Genomic DNA, 23573 nt, shown 5'->3' with positions numbered 1-23573 from the left:
CTAAATGATAGCCTGACGGAACACAAACGGAATGTGATGAACAACGCGTCCAATTCCGAGTTAGCGAGGCACCTTCTAGAGTGTAATAATTGTAAAGCCAACTGGTCCGAAACGGAAGTAATTCACAAAGAACGCAATGATATGAAACGTGTAGTCCAAGAAACGATTCGTATAAAAACGTCTGGCAACTGTATAAGTCAGGCGTCATTGCAGTTTGGGAACGAATGTAAACACTTTCTACGCTTGTAATTTTTTTTTTTTTTTTTTTGTAGTACTAGTGTTGTTTATATGTGTATCCTTGGACTTGTTCGAGAAAGTCGCTGTGTTATCCATTTGTGGTTCGTGGTAGGAGGGCAATGTCGTTCTCATTTTTGGAGATGGCCCCAGTTCCGGCTGGTAGCAGTGTATAGTATTGTTTCTTTGGACTGAGTTATTTGTAAGTGGGAACGCACTTTTGAAGGTCAAACCCTTTCTTTGTGTTCAGCAGTGTTTTCACCTACGTTCGCCGGGTAGCGGTGGTTATGCTAGCATGTGTCCCTCTGTGTGAGTGTCCCACAGCCAAGGTGAAGAGAGATAAGAGAAGGTTTATTGAAGTGTCATTGTCCTCTTGTCATGTTTTTTTTTTTTTTTTTTGTAGAGACGGCGTTGGAGTTGGGGTATATAAAGCGTGTTCGAAATAAACTTTGCAGCTGAGTTTGAGACGTTGCCTCCTCTTTTACTACCTTCTGTTGTGTTCTCTTCCTGCCCCAGTCTCAGGTTTACAATCATGTTCTACTATCTTGTGTTGGCCTCGCCATTTGCTTGGAAGTATGCAAGCAACAGGTCGCACCGCTCGCGTACCGACCGCACGGTAAACACCTTTTTGGGTTCGACGGCGTCGCCAACGTTCTTGGCTACCGACACCCATCTTTGTGGGCGCTCGAAAGGGCTCGTCGCGTTGATTTCTTTGAAAAAGTTGTGGGTCGCCTGTCAATACCGCCCGATCAGGCCGAGTTCCACTCGCTCCGAGGAAGTCACATGGGGAAGTGCTACCATTGGGAAAAGGTTTTATCTGTACTTAAAGGGCCCATGAAACGGATTTTGGGTTGGGATAAATCATCCTCCATTGGGATATTACTAATAGCACATTGTTCAGTGGGCCAAAAGAAAAAAAAGTAGAAAGACAAAAGCCTGACCTTCAGTGCGAAAATTTGAAAACACAGCGGACTATTTCGTACCTCCTCCCCTTCGTAAGCTCTCTGCCTTTTCACTGTGATACATCCGCGGTCCCAAAAGCGCGTCATCGGGTCCAAACGCACGTCACACAAAACAGGACCTCACTTAGTCCCTTCACCCCTAAGCTGACATTGTGTTGGAAGCTACGCGCTTGCCGAGTAAATCAGCCGCCTCCCTTTCATCACCTGACCTCAATCTCTGCGCGTGGGTATGCACGGAGGAGCGTGATCATGTAGCAAATGTGGCTGGCCCAACGAGCACGTAGCTTCCACAGCACTGCCAGCTCCGGGGTGAACGGGTTGGGGAAAGCAACGTTTGTCTGAATTTTGAGCGACGGGCTAATCTTCTAGGGGGATAATGGCTCTGTTCGGGTACATAAACCAGATTCCGAGCAAGAGGGGCCTCCCCTCTTTTCGTCTTCTTGAACTGTTTGGTGGAATGCGCGATTTACGAGTTGAGGAGGAAAGCTAACCAGGAAAAAGTTGGAAAAGCGTTTCATGACCCCTTTAAGTTCAGAGTCCGATGAAGAGGAGGGCCAAGGCTGTCGGCGGTCCGGCTCTTTAGTTGGAGGCCTTGCTCGGCACCGGCTCTTTCGTCTGTCTCCAGCTCCGAACTCCGCGTGTCCTCGCCCGCCACGAGCCTCGCCCTTTTTTTCTTCTTCTTTATCTTTCTTCACAAGGTTGAGGTCATCTTCAATGGTGAAGCGAACCCGTACAACGCGCGTAGCACTTCCACTGGTTTTCCTCGCCGCCGCCATTTTCCAAACATGAGTAGTGTCGCGCTTTCCCGTGCGCGACGAGAGCAACGAGAATGGCACGCAGGGGACCGCTGCCTACGCTCGCGAAAAGCGATAGGGAGCGTACGTACGCATAGCTCGCTGCAGTACGTACGTATGGCTCATGCGCAGGGTGGAGGACGCGGCGTTAACGCTAACGTAGGGGGCTGGCGTTTGTCCTTATACGTATTAGTAAAACTCTCAAAGCTCTAATGTAACGCTGATCACGTGTCGTCAGGTAGTCACCGTCTACCATGAGCAACGGTTTTGACGGTGCGATACAAAGCTGGTGAACGCTCCCGTCAGCACGCGCTTAGCGCGAGGTCAGCGCTATGCTTGTAGCGCTCCGCTGCATGTGTGGACAGGCCTGAACTCACCTGCAGACGCTGTATATATGTAGATTTGAAATCTTTTTTTAATTGGCGACGTGAGCGATCGAAAGCGTCGGTGTGGTCGGCCAATACCACCTAGAAGACAAGGCCTGCGCATGACGTTCCGTTAGTAGATCCCCGACCCGCCCCAAGCGGCAAACACGCCGAAGCTTGACGAGAGTAGGGGCCGCGTCCCAACTACGTCGCATTCACTTGCGGCCGCAGCTCTGTGCGTGACTGCTGAGCGCGAGCTGATAGCGAGCTTCCAGTGCATTTGCGACGTGCACGCGAACGCTCCCTCGGCCAGGAGCGCGAGCTAGCACGCGCTCGTGGCTTTGAGACGCGCATTTCTAGCGCGCGCGCTCGTTCTGCGGTAGAACGCTTCGAAGCAGCTACTCGAGGTATAAACAGCGCCCTCGAAAATGGCGTCCAGTGTCAGCGTCCAGCGTCCAACGAAGGGCTTTTCAGCCCTTCGCAGCAGCAGTAAGGCAATTTCGCTCATGCATTTGACGCTCCACGTAAACGTCTAACTTCATCGTATGCTATTTGCAAGAGAAACTCGGCGTGAGCATCTGTTTCATTATCTGTTACACAAACCACTGAAGCAGGCGATGGAGCAGACGATGTAGCAGACGATGTTGCTCATCCGGGCTAGCTAGGGGGCGCTGAGGGGATCTGCTAGTGATGACGTTTAGAGGAGGAAACGTGCAGGCCTTGTGTTCTAGGTGGTATTGGGTCGGCCCACCACAACTGGCCGAATGCTGACTATGACGTCAACAAAGGATATCAAATCGACGCAAATAAGAGGAATGTAAGAACTTCAATTTTGACGGTGTGGGCAGTGTTGCTTTGAGAGCGCTATGATTTCAGGCTTTCATCATGCCCATTACAAACGCCATCGAACTTGTTGTTCACAAGGTAACGATGTCACGAAAGGTAACCGAATGAGGGCGCCACCGAAACATTTCGCTGCTAATAACAATCCGCAGACCCCCCCCCCCTCCCCCCCCAAAAAAAAAACAACAAAAAAACAGCGTGTATAGCAAGCTCGTTCTTTTAACCTTCAAGTTAGGTGTGCGTTATTTTCTTGTTTTTGTTTCTGGCAACATTTTTGGAGATTCGATCACGCAGTGTACGAGGGAGTTCTTCGACTAGCAAGATCGAAACGATGTCTTTCTTCTATCGAAAAATGAAGTCGACGTTACGTCTCCAAGCATGGCGCTGATCGTGAAACATCATAGTAAGAGCATATTGCAATTGGAATTTTTTTGAAAAGTTATTATTTCTTTATATTTAGAATTTGCCGAGTTTTCTCATAGACAAAAAACAGGGAATTCGTTAGCGCAAGAAAAAGGTACTCACACGGCGGCGTACCAGACGAAGCTAAGAGGTAAAATCCCTTACGCGATTTTGTCCAGTAGCCTGCCACTGTGTACGTACAGTTATAACTCAACATTTACGTGTTCTTTGATCGGTTTGGCTCTCGGAATGTTGCGCACAAAAATAGACGCACTAGGTGGGCATTTTGCAATATAAGTTTTCCTATACGGCCTCCAAGTTCTCTTCACGCATCCTCATGCGTTTGTTTACCCCCCAGACGCGCCTACGTGGTTTTTGTTTCCCGCCGACCTAAACCTTAGCCTCCTATATACTGAAAAACCTGGCAGGTCGCCACGAGAGGCGGCCTACGAAACAGAAAAGGTGGAGCGGCGGACAGCGGATGAGAGGAGAGCCATGTGACTGGCGCCACGCTGAGGCGAGATGCCGAAATAAACTTCAAACGAACGAACAAGTGTGTTTCGGGTTCTCGCCGCTGCAAAAACGGTGCGCTGAGGTCCAGCTTTTCGAGAAATGGCTCTTTGATGCTCTGTGCAACCAGACCCTCGCGCTCCAAATCTGCGACCGGGCACTTTATGGCTCCGTCGTCGAACTGCCAGGCTTTGTGAGTATCGAGGAGGATATGCCTCAACCAATGGTGGCACGTGCTTGGCTGCATCGTTATCGCACGAACACTGCGCGTTCCTCATGTCGCCTCTTGATTGGCGTGCACTTCCTTGCGTTCTGATGGGCCAAAGACGCATTTCGGAACGCTCGCTTGCCGTGTTCAGTGCTCAAAAACATTCTAGTTACTAAAGATCTTCTCTGCGATGCATTTGGTGCGCCAATCGCAGCGGAGATGAAAATAAACTGACCAGACGTATAGGCTCTCGAAACTCAACAGCCAGATGCGGAGCGCAAGCTCGTCTGCTTCTTGCACAGGGGTCGCGATAATGTCAGAACGCCGAGCTCTTATTGGCTGATTGAAAAAAAAAAAAAAAATAGTGAGTAGACCACGAGGCACGAAGCATCGAGGTCTACCCACTATCCTCCCAATCAAAGCCAATCAGAATTCGGCGTCATTCTGACGCAACCCTTACGCAAGAAGCAGGCGACTTGCTCTCCGCATAGACAGCATCACGTAGGTAACAAGCCGGCGGGTTGAATTCTCAACGTCGCCTAAAGAGGTAAACTTCGGGGCACGAATAAGGCACGAGTGCTGCGTCAACACTGGGTCAAGACTCGTATTCAAACTGGGAGGTGAAGACGCTTGGTCGAATGCTGATGCAGCAGTTTTTCCCAATCCATGACCCACGTTTTTTTTTAGGTGACATTGGAAATTAATTGTTCCCCCTTATCTAGAAGGTATTGCTTTAGAGCACCTCCCTCTTTTGGACAAATTTGGTTTGTTCTCTGATTATCATGCGATGTTTCTAACCTCTGCAAATGGCTTTTGACTGAACGTGGCTGGTCGAGGAGCGAGGGTGATGCTCATGAAAGTTAAAATACGGTACAGTTGTAAGAAAGTTCTAAGATTAGTTTACTTGCGCGGTTACGCGGAGTCTCAAAATGAGATATAGTCAAAATCATTTAAATTGTGATCTAAGTCGTTACTAAAAACGGTTCAATCTTTGCCTCGTAATGTAAATCAGTCTCCCCCAAAACAACAACAAAATAATACTTCTTCAGCAAGGTTTCTCTGGCATATTCACGCTTTTATTGTTGGGTGCAGCAAAGCAAATACATTTCTTTATTCTTCAAGGACGACCACTGAAAGACCGTCTTACTTATGTCACTGCTTTTTGTAAACATTGAAATAAAAAAGATCACCGAAGTAAAAAATGCTTAGCGTGCATTCGGGGGGATAACTGCACGTACACCTGAAATGGGCGTTTAAGTACTTATTTATATTTGAATGGTGTTTTCTTTTCCAAATGTCGCACTTTCCCCATCCCCACCACCCCCCTTTTCCCCCGTGTGTGTCCCATCTCATAAACACCTCTGACGCCACTGTATAGTACCCTGGGAAGAGTACAATTAATGTAATAACTGGGACTTAGGAGTAAAAACATACTAATCATAAATCGCGTACTTGCTAAATACAACATTTAAGCGAACTTTTTACGCTTGAGTCTCGCTAAAATATTTACAAACGAATATGTTTTCCGAACAAAGACGCTGCAAAGGATTGTTATTATAGGGCATTCTTTATCATCCCAGTCGCGAGTTCAGTATTGGCTGAATGTCTCTGTGGATATATTTTATTCTCTTTTAATTAGCTGTACATTGATTGATTTTAAACAATGGGACCCCTTTTTTAAATAATTAATCTTCCACATTTACGGTACCCTTAAACATGAAACAGATTTTAATTTGAATTGAGATTTCTGAATCGTTTCCAAATTCGGTATGCTCCGGTACCGAAGTTAATCGCTACATCTAGTAAAAATATTTTGACCTTATTGAGGCGGACTGGTTAATATATTTTAAGTGACTTTAATTTTTGTTTTCTTTCTTTGTTTGAAGAATATGCCATTATTTTTATTATCTTCCTTACTTTGTTGTGTTATGTGTTATTCCTGGTTAGATTGTGATACAAACTTTTTTGGTTTATTGTGAATGCCTAACTAGCTCCATTCGTAATTATTCGGAAATCCTATTTATTATCTCAAAATGGTTTAGGCTAATTCCCCATTGAAGCATTTATTTCACAAATAGGCTACTCATCAACTGGAAGATGCATTTCATTAATCATCCAATTGGATTCAAGTTTTCGATGTTCACGAGCGAGTGGTACGTGTGAAAGGCGAAAGCTATCAGGTTTTTTGGGGGGAATCCTAGGCAGCGGACAAAAAAAAAAAAGGTTAAATACTGATATCAGTTGAATTTATTGCTTTAAAGCAAAGCCAATACACACGAAAAATACAACGGCAGATAGCTATTTCTTTTATGAACTCCAATCAGGTCAACATTTTACTATTATTTATTTTTAAATTGTGAATTCAGAAAGCGGACCGCAGGAGGATGTGCAAATAATTACACTAAGCCGACATAATTTGATTACAAGGCATAACCATATAAACCATGCATTTTCTTCAGACGGCGTCTTTACGTTATTTTTTCTTCTTGGCATACCTAATAGTTTATGAAGTTTATACTATGATGCTTTATGGCTAATGTGTAAAAGAAGACACCGACAGTCCCTTTGCGACATCTTCCACTTTTACGATAAATGTGCCTCGCAACATCTTTTTTGTATTAAATTCGTAGCTGTCTCATTGGTGCCCAGGATGAAGGCTGTGCCCAAAGTGTGGTACGGTAGCACCCTAAAATGTAATCTCAAAATGTTTGCCAGATTGGTTGAATGTGAATTTGAGATAAACATTTAACATATTATTGCCAGGTTGCGCAACTAAGTATGAAGACGTCGACGCTGCACGATAAAAACGCACGGGCAGGCAATGAGGATGGATTTTATGCGACTAGACCATAAACGCTATGTAAAAAAAGCAAGGAGCAACATACGTAACATTGGTGTCAAAGGTAGAATGCTGTCGCCAGCGACATGTCTTCGAGAAGTCTGCAGGACAAATTATGTCAACGAGCAGTTCACGAACCCGTTGTCCGAAGAAACCAGAACATCATGCATGATGTAAAGGTTAGTTTTTTTGTCATCGCTCATCACAGAAAACATCAATGAGTTTATATGTATCCTACATTTCGGGCGTTGGTTTTCATCCCTAATGTAACTTTCATCCTGGACCGATCCGCTGACATCTGTGTCTTGATTGTGGGATGATAAAATCACTACCTTCGGTACAGCTGGTCGTCCAAGCGCACAAGAGCGCTCTGAACACGACAGTTTGGTTGATTTTCGCTGCAACCATTGACTGTGTCTTTCTCTGCAGGTCTCAAAAATCCTACTGTCTTCGCAAATCTCGCCAATTGCGATCAAATGAATGGGACAAGAGGGCTACCATCAGTTGTTTTTATATCACACAAGTGTGTGTCGGATTTCGAAGGTCATGGTGTACTGATTTTGTAGAAAGAATTTTTCCAAAACTACGCGAATGCGTTGTTGACTTCCACGCCTGCGCAATGCAAATCAACGAGAACATTTGCTTCTGGATGTGTTTGCACAAGATCAGCAGACAAAAAAAAGCATATGTCGGAAATTAAAAAAAAAGACAAAAAGTTGACGATGAACAGAAGTTAAAACATCAAATTAAAAAAAGGGGCATTGTGTTGCGATGTAGGGCACTTGAGTATAAAGACGACAACGCCGCACGGCCAGATGGCACGAGCCGGCATTTAGAATGAATTCGAATTGATTAGACTATGAACGGCAATTGAAGAATAAACCAAACACGCAACAACATCATGGACATATTGTAGGAGAAATTGTACGTTTCGGTTTATTTCAGATTCTCACAACGGACCTAATCGCAATTTTTGTCCCAGGACCGTGTGTCACAGACTATACGTCACGGATTCCCCTGATCAGAAACTGCAGACGCGCGGACTAAAATAGCCGAACGCCTTTTCACTCGCAGATTTCCCTTGGGGATATTGATTTGAAAATCGTTTAGTCTGCCAACAGCACTTTTTTTCTTCAGACGAGTAAAACACAAATTGGCATCATTCTATCTTATCCGTTCGCAGGTTTGTATTGTCGCACAATCCCTGGTTTCATACGTAAAGCAAGCTGCAGGAGATTTACCTGGGTGATGCGCCCCATGTTCTGGTACTCCTCCGGGTGTGTGTCAGGAAAGAATTTTGTCTAAACTCAACTAGCACCCCGCGATATCTTCTGTACGTCAGTCTGTGGAGTGCTTGAGTGTTGTGCGTGAAGGCATCTCAAATCGCCCGTTCTGGAGCACAGGAGTTCGTCACTCCCACACCGAAGCCTCCTCGAGCATGACCAAGTTTGAGTCATGCCCCTGCACGAAGCTCCGTATCACTTGGTTCAGTGTCGTAGCCAGGATTTTATTTAGGGAGGGGCTGTTAAGATAAAACGGGTAAAGCTGCATTGTCATTTTTCAAAACAGAGCTGGCTTCGTCGCAGTTGCGGCGCGCTTACGTTAAGAGATTCCTCAAAGCACACAACTCTCTCCGCTTTTTGAGGTTACACTGAATGACCAACGCGTGGCGGCCAGACAAATCAAAAGGATTGCTATACTGTCACAAACAATTACGCTGCAGCATAAAAAAAAAAAAAAGATCTCGACGATGAAAAATCAGAGCAAGCCTCCACGCACAAAAACTAGGCAATATTTCAAGCCGTCATTAAAATGACCGGGGGAGCGGAATTTGAAATTTAGATGCTGCGAGTAACAAGTCGGCAGCATTACCGCTCTAACATTCGCGCTGGAAGCACGTACGGGCATTTTAAGCAATCCGTGTTCCTTCCTTTCATGGAATACCTATTCACGCAGTTAGATGGGAGATTTAAAAATCACCGGCGTACGTTCCAATTACTTTCGTCGCTTCTGCCTGCAAAAATCTTCGAAAGCGGGGATGCTTCTTGCGCTGAAGAGTTTTCGGAGCTCTATTCAGGCCTGGTTACAGTTCCCGTTCTTCAATATCAGATGCTCATATGGGATGCCAAATGCAAAAGGGAGAAACGTGGAACGCCCGTCACGTCTGCACTACGGGCGGTCGCCCTCTGTCCGGAGGACCTATTTCTAAACGTCCACTATTTCCCCAAGAAGGATCTAATACCCAACTCACACCGCAGCGTAAAGGTACCTTTGGCACAGGTACCTGTAGTAAAGGGAGCTGGAGCTCTTGATCACACGGCGCATAAAGGTCCCTTTCGCGAAGGAATGTCCCTTGCTAAACGGAGCTCGCCAAGCTCCCTTTACAGCTACAGGGAGTAGCCTCGGACCCACGAACTCAAAATAAATATCACATATATATAAACATATCTCGTTTAAAGCATTATAACAAATTAAATATATATGAGTAGCCAATTATGAAATGATTGTGAACACAAATGCGATGGAATAATACATAATCGAGGAACGCATACTCCAGCTAGCAGGTAGCAGCGGCGGTACGTGGAAAACAATGTCTGCTACAAACCCGAACGCGATGGACCACTGCGAGTTCTTTTTCGAGGTTGTAAACAAGTCGTCAGACTCTCCCGCCCAGGATATTTTATTCTCGTCGTCGTCCATCCCTTTCGATGGCGTGACTGGCGTAACCGTGAAACATCGACGTGGTTCGTTTCTGCCGGGCAGTATTTAGCAATTTCAGTGAGAACTTGGCGGAAAAACGGAGCTGCTAAACAGAAAAAAGTCGCTTATACCTCGCAATGGAAACTGCTAGACGCAAATGATTTAGGGCCAGTGTGGCCGGACGGGTCGGTCGTTTTAAAACAAGACTCGTTTAGGTTCGCCCTTAGACTTAGATTAAAAAAAATAAAGTGCCGCAAAAGCAAACACAAATAATATTCAGGTTTTAACTGTGATATTTCGCACACAATAATCAAAAACTGCGCGTCAGACCGATTTCGAGGAATGGTTGTTTATCGCGCGCTCCTCTCGCGGTTTAGCACGAATGGAACTGACATCAACTTAAAGTGCTCCGTTTATTTATCGTGTGATCAAGAACGCCGTTTACTACAGCTACCTTCAGCTAAGAGACCTAAGCTAAAGTTACAGTGCTAATCACACTTGTCTATAACGCGCGAGCGTGCGGCTTTCTCCGGGGAGCGCTAGACTGGTGGCATTCGCGGAAACTAAGCTAGTCACGTGGCGCTACATGGAACGGCCCGCTCGAGGGGTGTTCTGCCCACTCTATCAGCTGGCGGCTAACGCGGAAGGCTGCTCGCACGCTTTTTACAAACATCATTGCTCGAACAATAAACAAACTAAAGCATGAAGCCGTATCAACGATGTTGTCATCAAAAAACAAAAATATATCATAAAGCACTTTACTTTTATCGCTTATCAAGCTGATAGAGTAGGCAGGACACCCCTCGAGCGGGCCGTTCCATGTTGCGCCACGTGACTAGCTTAGTTTCCGCGAATGCGACCAGTCTAGCGCTCCCCGGAGAAAGCCGCACGCTCGTGCGTTATAGACAAGTGTGATTAGCACTGTACCTTTAAGGCCCGTTCACACTCTTGCGACCGAGTACGACTGAGAGAGACGAGATCTCTTACAACTTCTTAAATGTTTCTAGAATGAGGGAACACACTGACATTGTGGCGCCATCTATGCGGTGACCCTAGAACTGCATTTCACAAAAGCGAAGGTTTTGCGGGATTTCCGAGGTCAAATGTGCGTAATACCCATAGAAAGGCTCGTTTATAACATTGACAAAAGTTTTTCGAGCCAAAAAAGAAAGGATATTGCGCGAGAAATAAAAACAAAATATGCCGGACCTCCGAGTTTACACTGCTTCCCAATAGATGGCGCCAGTGTGTTCTCTGGTTTAAGAAGTTTTAAGGAACCCAGGTTTAAGAGGTCGCAAGCAGTCGCAAGAGTGTGAACGGGCCTTTACGCTGCCGTGTGAATTGGCCGTAAGCCACACTTGCCGTAACAAGGCCGGAAGCTGAGCGCTCGTTCTCTTCACTATGATGGTTGAGAACATACCGAAGCGCGTGCACTTCGAATGAGCGACTGCTTGGTCTCGCGCTTTTGAATGTTCACCGCGACATTGAAGTTCAACCTGAGGACGTCCTGGATATTTCTTGCCGTAAACGCGGGCGGCTGCGCCGGAATTTCGTAGGCGCTTCGCACAAATGAGATGATGAAGAGAGCCTGTAAATTGCTTTCTGAAAAAAGTCACAGTTACCTTTTTTATTCCTGGTAATTTCTAGTCGAAAGCACGTAATTCTGATCAGTACTTAATGTGTGCGTGAGCGCAGCGCCACCGGTTGCTTATAGGACAATTATTTCAACAATTCATTTAATAATCCTTACATAACTGACATTTTTTTTACATTATTTAATTATTTATTTATTTATTCACAATACCTTACAGGTTCCTTTTCCGAGCATTGCGTAAGGGGGTTTCAAATACATAAATAAAAAAAAAAAAACAGAAACAAACGCGCATACGTTTTACACAAAATCATATCGCACATGCACAAAATAAGTACAAACAATAAACACATGGGACTGATATAGAAGGTTGCCATACTACACACGAACAGACATAACCGGAAATGCGCATGTTTGAAAATATGATTCAAGCTGTTAACGAAATAGTGCAGACTCGGCAATGGTGACTGCGAACTCAGGAAGGTCGTTCCATACGTGGATGCCACGTGATATGACTGAGTTAATGAACGCGTTGGTTGACCCAGTGCGGCGTTGAACACTTTCCCATGTGTTCGCTTTATTATGTTGGCTTTGGGTTCATTGAACTGTGCCTTTTAGCGTGGATGGTTTGATATGCTTTGCCCTGGAAATTGCCATCGTTCACTCCACAAATGTGTCGAAATATCTGTTCTCTATACATCTGAGATCAATTTCCGCATCCCCTTCAAATAAAGACGAATGAGGAATTATTAGCTATTTTATTTATTTAGACATTTTTTTTCCCCCAAACACTTTTCCCGAAAGCGCCTAAGTTGGACATAGTAGGGTGCCTACATGTTTCCGCCGCTCCGCTGTTTAGGGTGGCGACAACGTTTGTGATACCTGTTGCCGACAAACCAGTGTTGCCTACCTCGTTACCATGGCAGCCTCCGCTGTTTTGTCGACCATTTTGTCACGCTCGTCAGTCGTGCGCTCGCGCTACTCCGCTAATCCTCGTTAGGGCTAGGGAGCGCCCACCGCTCTTGTTCCGACGGCGCGGTTTCGGCGTGCGATGCCGGTCTGTTGCGTTCCATTTTGTCGAGGGGACTCACGTTTCGATAACGCATACTTCCTGCTCGCAACTTCAAAGTATGAAACACCCGAATAAAGAGAGCGACAGCCACGACGACCGCCATCCCGCTGAGCCTCCGACTCGTCCGACTCCTCTTGTGAACGGAAACAGAAGTGGCCTCACAGTGTTGCCGGTGTGTCAAAACTACGAAAACTCAACGTTGTGTACGTTTAGCCAAATAAGATGTGGGTCAAAATGGCGGTGGGAGAGGATCTGGGAAAGGGTAACAAGAAGTTGACGCCACCCTAAGGCGGAGCGGAGACATGTAGGCACCCTAGGACATAGTCCGTGCTCCCACTTTGTTCCATGCTCCGTGCAAAACTGACTGCGTGAGCAGGGGAGCGAGCGGGCCCCCCGGGGGGGGGGGGGGGGGGAGCTTTGGCAATTCAGGGGGGTTTCTGACCCCCCCCCCCCCCCCCCTCGCTTACGCCACTAACGCAGCGTGTCAAGCGGAAGGCAACGATTCTTTTTCACTGTAGCGCTGCGGCCGTACCGGCAAACATAGCTTTCGTTCTTGGACGACGGTGCCACGGTGCAATGTCGGCGTTTCGCGGCACTGTGGGGTCGCGAACAGGTTCGCTCTGTCCTCGCTGTCGTCTACGCGTCGTCTCCTTCCAATTGATGCGCTTAACAGACGGATGATCCGCGCGGAGCTGACGTCGCGCCATCAATCCGTCCGCGGATCAGTCCGTCGTGTGAAGCGCTCTCTAGGGATCCAAAAGAAAGGCGATGATTCATCATTAGTGTAACTAAAGATTACAACTCCACTTCTGAATGAAATGGACGGGGGTCGTAAAACATCTGGGACGTTTTCCGAGCTTGGAGTGCGTATTGCGTTTTCTTAGGTAGTTTACGCCTTCATCTTACGTCTACTATGCGGGGCGCAAGTGTATCTGCTTCTTGAGCAGGGGTTGCGGTGACGTGAGAACTCCGAGCACTGATTGGCTCAGATTGGAAGGATAGTGGGGAGACCTCGGGGCAGCTATCATTCAGGTACGCTCGCTATCCTTCCAATCAAAGTCAATCCGAGCTTGGCGTTCTGATGTCACCGCGACCCCTCCGCTGGAAGCAGAAGGACTTGCGCTCCGCATAGTTAGCGAGAGATTGAGAGACCCAGGGCGTGGAGAGTCACATGAATCTCCTCACCCCGCAACCAATAAGAATGGCGCATGAGCCAATAAATCGTCGAGGAAGCAATCAGGAAGTAAGAGGCGTGAACATAATTGGGGCCACGTCCTGAGATTCTTAAGCGGTAGGCGAGCAAGTGTTCGAAAATCCGTCTTTGGCGGATCGGAACGCTTTGAAAAAAACTCGCCGATCAAAGGACATCAAGCAGAGCGCGCAGAAAACGCACGATGACGAGGCAGTGAAACGCTCGCCGTAATTGCTCGAGGTTTGGGGTAAATCTAAGCTTGCAAGCGGTTTCGTGGGGTAAACAAACATACCCCGGGTGCGAGGAGCGGAAGAACTTGCACGCCGTACAACTTGTCTAACGCAGGTGTGCAAACTGCATTATCGAATTCACGAAGAGCGCAATCCTGTAGTACGATACGAAATTATGAATACATTGCACGTTCGTAAATATGCTGGGTTTTTGTTTTAGAGCGCAGCTCCTAGACGCCCGTTTCCGGCTTGAGCGGCGTCGGCGTCGGCGTAACCGCGCACGTTGCATTATCGGACGTCACAGTTTCCTCGCTAAATTGAGCGGAGAAACTAAATTGGTGTTGAGGTCGCGTGACGTCGATTTCCCCGCTAAATTTAGCGGGAAACTTAATACTCTAAATTTCCGCTAAATTAAGCGGAACAATTTTCGCTAAATTTAGCTGGGAAGCCTAACCCCCTAATTTTGGCGGGGAAATTTTTGCTCAATTTCCCCCTAAATGGAAGGCGAGGAGGAGAGGAGGAGGGGAGGGTACGGTGGGGGAAGAACGGCATACCGTTTCCCGCACTCTTTCCTCCTCCTCCTCAAGAGCTGCGCTCTCATTTTGCATCACAAAGAATTGTAAACGTCTCATCTTTTTTTTTTTTAATTTGAACATTATTATATCAAATAAAACGCAGTCAAGCTACACTAACACGGTCTGTGGAGTAGAGTAATATCATACGGTCAGGATGACATGATACAGAAGCTAATCGGCAGAATACTTAACTAAAATGTTAGTGGAAAGGAACGCACGTTTGCAATTACAAACTCGATTAGCCTTATCTAGCATTACCAAATCGGTCAGTTTTAGAAAAGACCTGAAGTACGTGGCAAGCGCGGGGGTGCGCTACATTTTTTATTTGTGTAACTGGAGCAACGCCGGCGGTACAGGAACGCGGTTGATAATCTCTTCGTCCGCGTTTTTGTAACGCCAGCGCTGCACCCGTTGCACGTGTGGAAACTTTATAGAACCTACACGCTTAGGCTCGTTCTAGAACTCCATTCAAAATTGTCCGAATATTTCGTTTTCGCCGACGCTCATCAAGCATCTAATTGAAACCATTGGTTTCTCTTAGATAACTGAAAAGCCAAGTAACATATTTTGGTGAATTATTGGACTTTTCTTGACAAATAACCCCCTGCATTATGTGCCCCTAAATGCGTGACTCACCCGCACAGACATCATTACTCTGCCTCTTACGGCTTTGCTTAAGGTTATTCTGAAGTAAAAGAAAACAACCCGTATGCAATGGCGCATTATTTCAACGCACATAGTTACGAGCGGCACGCAGTCTGGAGTGAAAGTTCTGCAGCTGAATTGCTTCTTCCTAACTGAAGGTACGTAAACAAATTCATCCGTTAATGACACATAAAGAGAGGTATAGAAAAGAACTTCGCGATGCTAAGCATAATTTAATTTCAATGTTGCGCACGCATGGTCAAAAACTTCTTTAGTGATCGGATGTTCCTAGGTGCATGAGTCAAATCCACCATCACTTCTACGAATCTACATCATCAAGTTTGCCTCGACTCAAAACAAGCATCGCAGGAACTCGAAATATACTCTACCTTGATTCACCTTCAAAAACCTAGTACCGTTTTAGACTCCAGAGCAAGTCTTCGCGTGACCTTAGATAACTTCCCCGCGATTTCTTCTTCCATCTTTGCCACCGTTGCGCCATTTTCAAGCGCCGTTGCGCGAATCAGACTTTTCCATAGTCGCCCGTTTTGCGAGCATTTCATCGACACTTTGCATAAACCCGAGCACCAGGTGATTACCGAGAAGTGTTTTTAACTCTATTTCGCGCGCGCGGAGAGAAGACAAAACGTTTGTCAAGTAGCCGGGACATGCTGAAAAAATCACTCGCTTCTTTTGTGGCATTGAACTTTGTCGGGACAGAAGAGACATGTATTCTCCCAGGGGCGCTCACACGGCGGTAGAAAGGCGAACAAACAGGGGTAGCGTACATTGGTGTGTGTTAATTTGACTCAGGGCAAGCGTTTGCTGGTACTATCGGGGAAAAATAAAATGCGAACAGAGGAGCGCGTGGCTCGAGGTACAGGCTGCGCCGCCTGGAAGTGAGCCTATAGGAGCGAGGGCGCGTGGCCTACTCCGACGTGTTCACGCCCCTCCCTCTGCGCTCCCCAAGCTTCGGCAGTGCGCCTCTTAGTGCGCTGAAAGCTTTCACCGCTATCTTTGCTGGCTCAGCGCGTGCGGTGCAAAAAAGCTCGTCGTACTCGCCGAGCAGGCAAAGATTGCGGTGACAGCTTTCAGCGCACTAAGAGGCGCACTGCCGAAGCTTGGGGAGCGCAGAGGGAGGGGCGTGAACACATCGAAGTAGGCCACGCACCCTCGCCCCTAGGTTCACTTCCAGGCGGCGCAGCCTGTACCGCGAGCCACGCGCTCCTCTGTTCGCATTTCATTTTTCCCCGATAGTACATTGACATTGGCTGTAGCGGGTGTGGCGCCGTTCAGCATTCGAGATCACCGGAGAGCATTAGAAATAGAAAAGAAGGAAAGGGGGCATTTCCCGTTCTATCAGGTTCTAAACAGGAGAATCCCGCGAAAAATAAAGCATGATCTTTTCATTTCTTGCGATCTCCGTTAGCTGTATCAATGGAAGATACCTATGTCCTCATCCCTGTTTTTCTATCTTTTTTCGATTTTAACGGTTCTGTTTTTACACATTGCTTTGCTTAATCCTTATGTTATATTTCAATTTAGTCTGGTTTCAAATGATCCGACACCCGTACGCTAGGACGAGCTGATTACCATTAAGCTTGAGGTGCACGCCTGCGGTATCACGCCAAGGAGTCAGAGTCCTTCTGGCACCGTGATCTTTGTTCACCAGCAGTTTCAGAAACGCGTGGCTTATCATGATTAGGACTCTTGGTTTAATATTCCTTCATCGACGTTCTTTTTTTTTGTTAATGCCGCAACGTGATTGTCTGTGGAGGGAGATGAAAACATGCTAGGTGCTCGCCACGCCCGGCGATTGTTTTAGGCCTGGCTGTGTCTCTATCTGCTCAGGACGTTGTGAACGGAGTCCAACTCATCAGCTTCTTTCGTTGCTCAGTTTCAATAACTTCGTTTTTTTTTTTTTTTTTTACAATTACTTGTTGTTTGGCGTTTTCTGCTAGTCGCATCAATCACTGTCTTACCGTTTCTGTGACTTTCAGAATTCTACCGACGGTTTATGAAGAAGGAATTGGCCTTTAAAAAAGGGGATAAAAAAAGTCCCTTCGTAGGTTGTTTTTGTCAAAACGCACACACGCACACGCACACACAAAAAACAACAAAAAGAACACGTTATTCTTGTCAACTAACAAATACCAAGCGCGTTATAATAAAAGAGGTACCCAAGGTCCAAACGTCGTCCACTCCGAACCATAGAGCAGCTGCCTGGGTCGAGTTTCGTAGGACAGGTCATCACTCCCTCTCAACGCGCCACCCCCTTCTCCTCCTCTCTCTCACTTGCGCTCCGTATTGCTTATCCACACTGCCCATGCCCCGCTTGCGGCACAATGAAATACTGCTTGTTCAGGAAGGCGTGAAAGACACTTCTATAGCACTTAAAGTAACACAATATTTGTTACATGGAGGTTTAGAGAGCTCGAAGTTTCTCCGCCCGAAGGGGCGTCTGGTGTCTGCGCCATAGGCGAAATATTTGCCAGGGCATTTAGACTGCGAGCTAGCCAGAAATAATGTCGACTATCTTGTGCGATTCAAATATATGTGAACGGAACCAGCCTAATCTCGTAAAATTAATGTATGACATGTTCATATTTCAAGTCCTTATGACATATCCACAGGTCATGTCCGTATGTGATATTTTGATTTTAAGAGTTTATGTCATGTTGATCCCTATGTATTTACAGATATTTTTGAGATAGAAGAGTGACATGAATGTGACAAGCTACATACAACATTTACTACCAATTAAGAATAGGGAGCCATCCGTGACTTGTCTTTTTTAGGTGTTTAGCTAGGGACGTCAGCGTATCAGTTCTAACAATTGCAACTGTCAAGATTTAGTATGTGACATACATCTGTCCTACAAAACAAGTCTACAAAGGTAAAATATGCGTAATTGCGCAACTGGTAAAAGTTGCGGAAACTAAACACTCGGAACGTGTTCGCAGGTTTTATACAATAAGCACAAAATTTATTTAAGCCTTAAAATACAGGTAACATGAGAGCCAACAAGGCAATTGGACGCACGCGTTACCATGGTCGCCAACTGTCGAGTGTTAAGAAAAACCTGATGAGCGCTTACATTTTTAGAAGTTTGCACGGCCTGCGTTTGTCGCTATTTTGCGCCTGTTGTTTTGCTAAAACTGATCATTAAATTCAGGGATTATTGCCCACTATCGTTTGCGTCGTACGAACATAAGCCACATCCGATGCTACAAGTTATGCCAGCCGATCCAGCAGTGGCGGAGTATCACGTTATTTGGCGCTCGGCCCGTCGCTGCGGCCAACAGAAAATTCACGTTAAGGTTGGGACGCTGTCTTCACCGGGTGGTTGGTATAGTTCGTAGCATCGGCTGCTCTGTATCTGTGGGTGAAACGGATCTGAACAGCCGTTACGTTGGCTTAGAGTTGCAAAATGGGCCAATATTTCGCTCCTGTCCAGCTTTGCGGAACACTGGGCACTTGGCTCTAACGGTATAGTGCATATTATGTCGTAATGCTCATTAATGAATGAGGGCTCAGTGCGAAGGCGAGCTGAAGAAAAATGGACAAAATTTAATCTGAGAAAGGCGAAAAGGAATGCAGATTAAATGAAGGGACAACACACAACTCACATGTTTAGGTAAAGAGAAGCTCATTTTTTTCATACATTTAACACGAAAACTGCATATAGTGTATAAGAAAAATAAAAGTAGGAGGCGCGAATTACGTAAAGCATCTACTTTTTGTGTAAACGCTCATGATTGTCCGGAAGTAAATCGTTGGCGTAAAGTTAGATATATTTTAATACATTCTACTTTTCAAAGGCAAGTTATCAATTTTCAAGGATTTTTGCGTCCGCTGATTACAAAGTAGAAAAATATGATTATCAATACTATATGAAAAAAGACGCATTCAGCCTAAAAGGAATACACAGAGGAGCGGCTGGAGACTGCAAACGAAATCTCACAAATCGTCAAAAACAAATTAACATTTCTTTCTTTGTTTAACGTTAAACATCTATAGGCTAGGTTTTCAAATGAAGTTGATCCACAAAAAGACGTAACCACAAATTTCTCCGTTAAATTTAGCGGTGGAAATGACGTTGCACGTTCTCGTGTCACGTGACCTACAGGAAAATTCAGTTTTTCCGCTGTATTTAGCGGACAAATTTACGTCACGTGACATGATTTTACGTGACGTCTGTAAACGCAGGCCGACCTCATGGAGAAAGTCAATTGGTCAAAACGTCGATGGTTCAATCGGGGGGAGAGGAGTGGAAATATCCGGAGGCACAGCTGGAGAAATGTTTGGACTGGTTGCAAGCGCTAAACAAAGAACGTGTCAGGCACCAACACAATTACAGGAAAATTTGCGATACATTTTAATGTAATAATGTGCCTGTTACAGGGACCTGTACTGAATAAATACTGAATTTTGATTCTCATACACACCGGCCAAACTGTCTTCGTTGAAACGGTTCGTTTCAACGAAGACAGTTTGGCTCATTAAATTTATTTTATAATTATCGTCAAGAATGCGATGACTGACATTTTACTGCTGATTGTTTAACCTCTTTTACTTATTGAGTGCTTTTCTAGCTCTGGATAAAGCAATATTGTGAGCTGTTTCACTCGACAGTTTCCCGCTGCCACAACTTTAAGACCAGGACCAAGAAAATTTGTCAAGCTGCTGACCTCTGCACAGTACTTTCCATTACTCCTTCATTTTATGTAGTCATTAGAAAATTTGAATTTGGACTTCAAACAGGAAAGGCGAATCGTACGCCTTGTTCAATTGCAATCGAAACGCGAGGAACTCTGTATTGTTTAGATTCTAATTTCGGATTTTATTTTGTCAAACAGGAGACTGCCAAAAACAAACAATAGGCAGCAAAATTTGTTGGAACGAGTGCTATCTTGTCGTTCATTTTTCTTCTCGGTGTCTTCGAGAAGAGTTGCCGAAGTCACGTTCCTCGGCTTTGTTTGAGGAAGCTCGCGTGGACTGAGAACGCGCGGATATTTTTTTGATTTCGCGTACGAATGTGTACCGTGTGTGCTTTCTAGTATCGCTTCTTTGACGTTGCTGTTCCATGTTTGCGGCAGCGAGGATAGATTGAAGAGCTTTCGACCAGTCTCCGACTTAGAATATATGTCTACTGCTTGTTACAGGCATTTCACTGTTTGTTTGCTTTTCAGATGTGATGCGGCGCTCGTTGAATTTGCGTTCGCCAATGATTGTTGAATGCGGATCGCGTCTGTCGTGAGCTTGCAGCTCATCGTAAAATATTTGCCTTTTTTCCTGTTAAAAAGGCGCACCACTATGTAGGCATTAGTTCACGTTTTAAGTATATTTCCTTCTCAGGAAGCAGAGAGTGACATCTTTGCGGACATTGAAAGTGGCCGAATATATATAAATATATGTATGTATATGTAACTATAAGCTGTCTTGTGATTTTATTTTTCAAACTCCAGACAGTTTATAATCGAAATGGCTGATAAGGAACCACTGATGTTTCAGGTCTACAAGGTCAGAATTATGTGTTCTAATCTTGAGAATTAAATGCATAGTTGTTAGTCAGGAGACGCGTTGTTTCTTTAAAATTACGCATGAAAGATATGGCACGTGTCAACAAAAGTTTCAATCACTTACCGGCTATATATAACATAGGTAGTGGTGAAATAAATGTTGTATGGATGCTTTTAAAGCTTTCGTAATAGTTTGGTCAGACTAAACATTTTATGAGAAAATTGCTCTCGCAAGAAAAGAAGGAAGAGTTGTTTATTTCTAAGAGGGTCGCACACGACCTAAACTTTAAACTCCGGCAACTTGACCGGAGGACTCTCTTCTAAACGTATATTACTGCTCATCTTGCGTGATTTTAGCGGCATAGCGCACCTCAGGTCAGCATTAAACATCTTGAGGTGTGACGCCGGAGTCATTATAATGGGATCACTGGTGACTTCTTTTGCAACACCAGTGCAACATCAGGAACATATGAAAGCAGTGTGTAAAAAAGGCCGTATTAGTAAGCAAAAACAGTCAAAGACAATATCTCTTTGTATCTCTTTCTACTGCAAGTTATACTGCAACTCTTACAAACATGAACAGTAGGGGAGCATTCTGCCTTGCTTCATCGGTAACAATAATTAAACGAGACATAATTGAAGTATAAATAACGTCCGCACTTCTAACTCCTGTTAAAAGTTACGAAAAATTGAGGGCAAGATATCATTTTAGGAAACTTCCACGCTTCCACGCACCCAAACCATCAATTAGAGCTCTCTTGCGATGTATTTAAATCGTTCAAATTGTTGGCAACTTCACTAAAAACGAATTCGAGTGGACACTTTATGTCAGAATATCAGCTTTTTAAACTACGAAATCAAGGTGCACTCTCTGTGCACGAAAGGAGGGTTGCAACAAAATGGAAACGTTCATTTATACTTAAAAATTCAAACAAAAACACTATTTTAAAAATTCTAAAGATATTTCAGATTACGCAGTAACGTTCATGTTCTCATTCTGCTCCTGTTTCTTGTCTCCAACCGACGCAGCCTGCAACCTGATCAGCTCAGGCGTGGCGGCCATTTTCGGCCCAAACGACCCGATGATTGGCGCGCACATCCAGTCGCTGTCTGACTCGCTGGACATCCCGCACATCGAGAGCCGGCTGGACCTGGAGCCGGACGCCAAGGACTGCTCGGTGAACCTGCACCCGGACCCGCACATCACGGGCAAGTCCATGCGGGACCTGGTCGACTACCTCAACTGGACGCGCATCGCCGTCCTCTACCAGGACGACATCTGTGAGCATCAACCTCAGCAAGTCAAGGGGGAGAGGGGGCCAATCAAAACACGCGTTGGTTTCTCCACGTAGCAGTCATCGTGCCCCGATTAAGCCGAAATCGTGGCTTATGTATGATTTGACGGAGAGGGCTGAGTTTATTCTCACAAAAAATAACTGGTACAAACGTTCAGCTTTATGGTGACATAACGTAGTCAATTTCGATCCTCCCATCAGGCTCATAGGATTGTTTGTAAGCCCAAATAAAAATTGTCAGGCACCGCTTGCAAAGCTGAACGCATGGCTACAATGAGCCAAGAACCTCCTACAGGTTTGACTTTACCTAGTTGGTACATATTAAATAGGGGTCAGCTGAGCAGTTACAAGTTAGAAGAACCAAGCGAGGAAAAGACATACACACCGCTTACTATCAACTTGCTTGCTTTAATACTTCGTTTTCCTTTTTTCCTCTCTAAATTCATCCTCTCTAAATCACTTCATCAAATTCGGTAAACAGTATAGCTCGCCCGCGTTCTCAGAATTTTGAAATTTGGCTTTCGCAGATCTGCAAAGTGTTCGCACGTTACACGTGCGGAAAGTTTTGAAACACCGTTTGCCTAGGGAACTAAACAGGGAACAGCTGGAAACAGCGCACAAATAAGAAATACGAGGAAGGTGTTGACGGGTCGGGTGCTTGACCCGTTGTAAACCAACTCACCTGCATTGCCACTTTAAACAGAAAAAAATCGGAAAAAATATTAAGGTTGATCTTGACCTACCCCTCGACAAATAGAAGACTAAATTGTTTTTCAACTATTCACTTTTAGAGTGCAGAATTACTAACTTTTGCTGCTGTATCAGGTTGTCCTTCTTTGCAGTCACCGTCAGCTTAAAGGCCGGCGACCAGTTCCGAGATTCTGCAAGGCAGAAGATCCTCCTCACCATGGGGGAGGAGGAAACAGGCAACGGTGGACAGGGTAGAAGGGTGGAGAGGAGGGCGCGGGGGAAGATTGGAAAGCGCGAACTGGTCGTCGGTCTTTAAGAAACATGGGGCGTGGCTTATCTTCCCGATTTTTGTTTTGTGATTGGCCGTTAGACGTTTTCATCGACCGATGTTGCAATCCTAGTGGCTTCTGAGCAATGATATGTACGGAGCTCGCTACGGCCTGCAATTTTTAAACTGTCACAACCATAGGCGGTCTCATCAGCGGCGCTGGAACCCTTCGGGGGCCAAGAAAACTAGCCATGCCAGTATTCTTGCGCGCACGGTAAATAACAAAAAGAAAGAAAGAAAAAATAAACATTTGGTGCAGCGAGGACGTATGAAACTAACGGAGTCTGTTTGTAACAGAGGGAACATTGGTGAACCATATTTTCAGACTTGAATCATTACCCGCGTGTGTCCAAAGAGCAAAAAGAAAAAGGCGAAAATGCACAAACTTAAAGCGGATCACAAGGAATGTTAGCAGTTGCCAGGTATCAGAAACCATGTTTCGTGGAAAGCGGTGGGACGTCGATAGTCACACAGAAATAGTCGTTTGAATTCCTGGTGCGATATCAGCCCAAGTATTGTGCAGTCTTGAAGCAGAGACAGGAAGTGGTTAAAGAGCCGGGTCCGCAATTTAGTTAC

At 45.5% G+C, this 23573-nt stretch overlaps 1 protein-coding gene across 1 annotated transcript in view; it reads left to right on the top strand.

Annotated features, from left to right (window-relative positions):
- The window catches only part of LOC8042344 (glutamate receptor ionotropic, kainate 2), a 153392-nt gene that overhangs the window by 90951 nt on the left and 38868 nt on the right, over nt 1–23573 (top strand). Inside the window, exon 2 of the mRNA XM_029986048.4 lies at nt 21714–21965. Coding sequence (XP_029841908.2) covers nt 21714–21965 — 252 coding nt within the window. The remainder of the gene's footprint in view (nt 1–21713; nt 21966–23573) is intronic.

The sequence above is a fragment of the Ixodes scapularis genome, unplaced genomic scaffold (genome assembly GCF_016920785.2).
Source record: "Ixodes scapularis isolate PalLabHiFi unplaced genomic scaffold, ASM1692078v2 PGA_scaffold2__306_contigs__length_199485367, whole genome shotgun sequence".
NCBI lineage: Eukaryota > Metazoa > Arthropoda > Arachnida > Ixodida > Ixodidae > Ixodes > Ixodes scapularis.
This window is presented reverse-complemented; position numbering and strand designations above follow the sequence as displayed.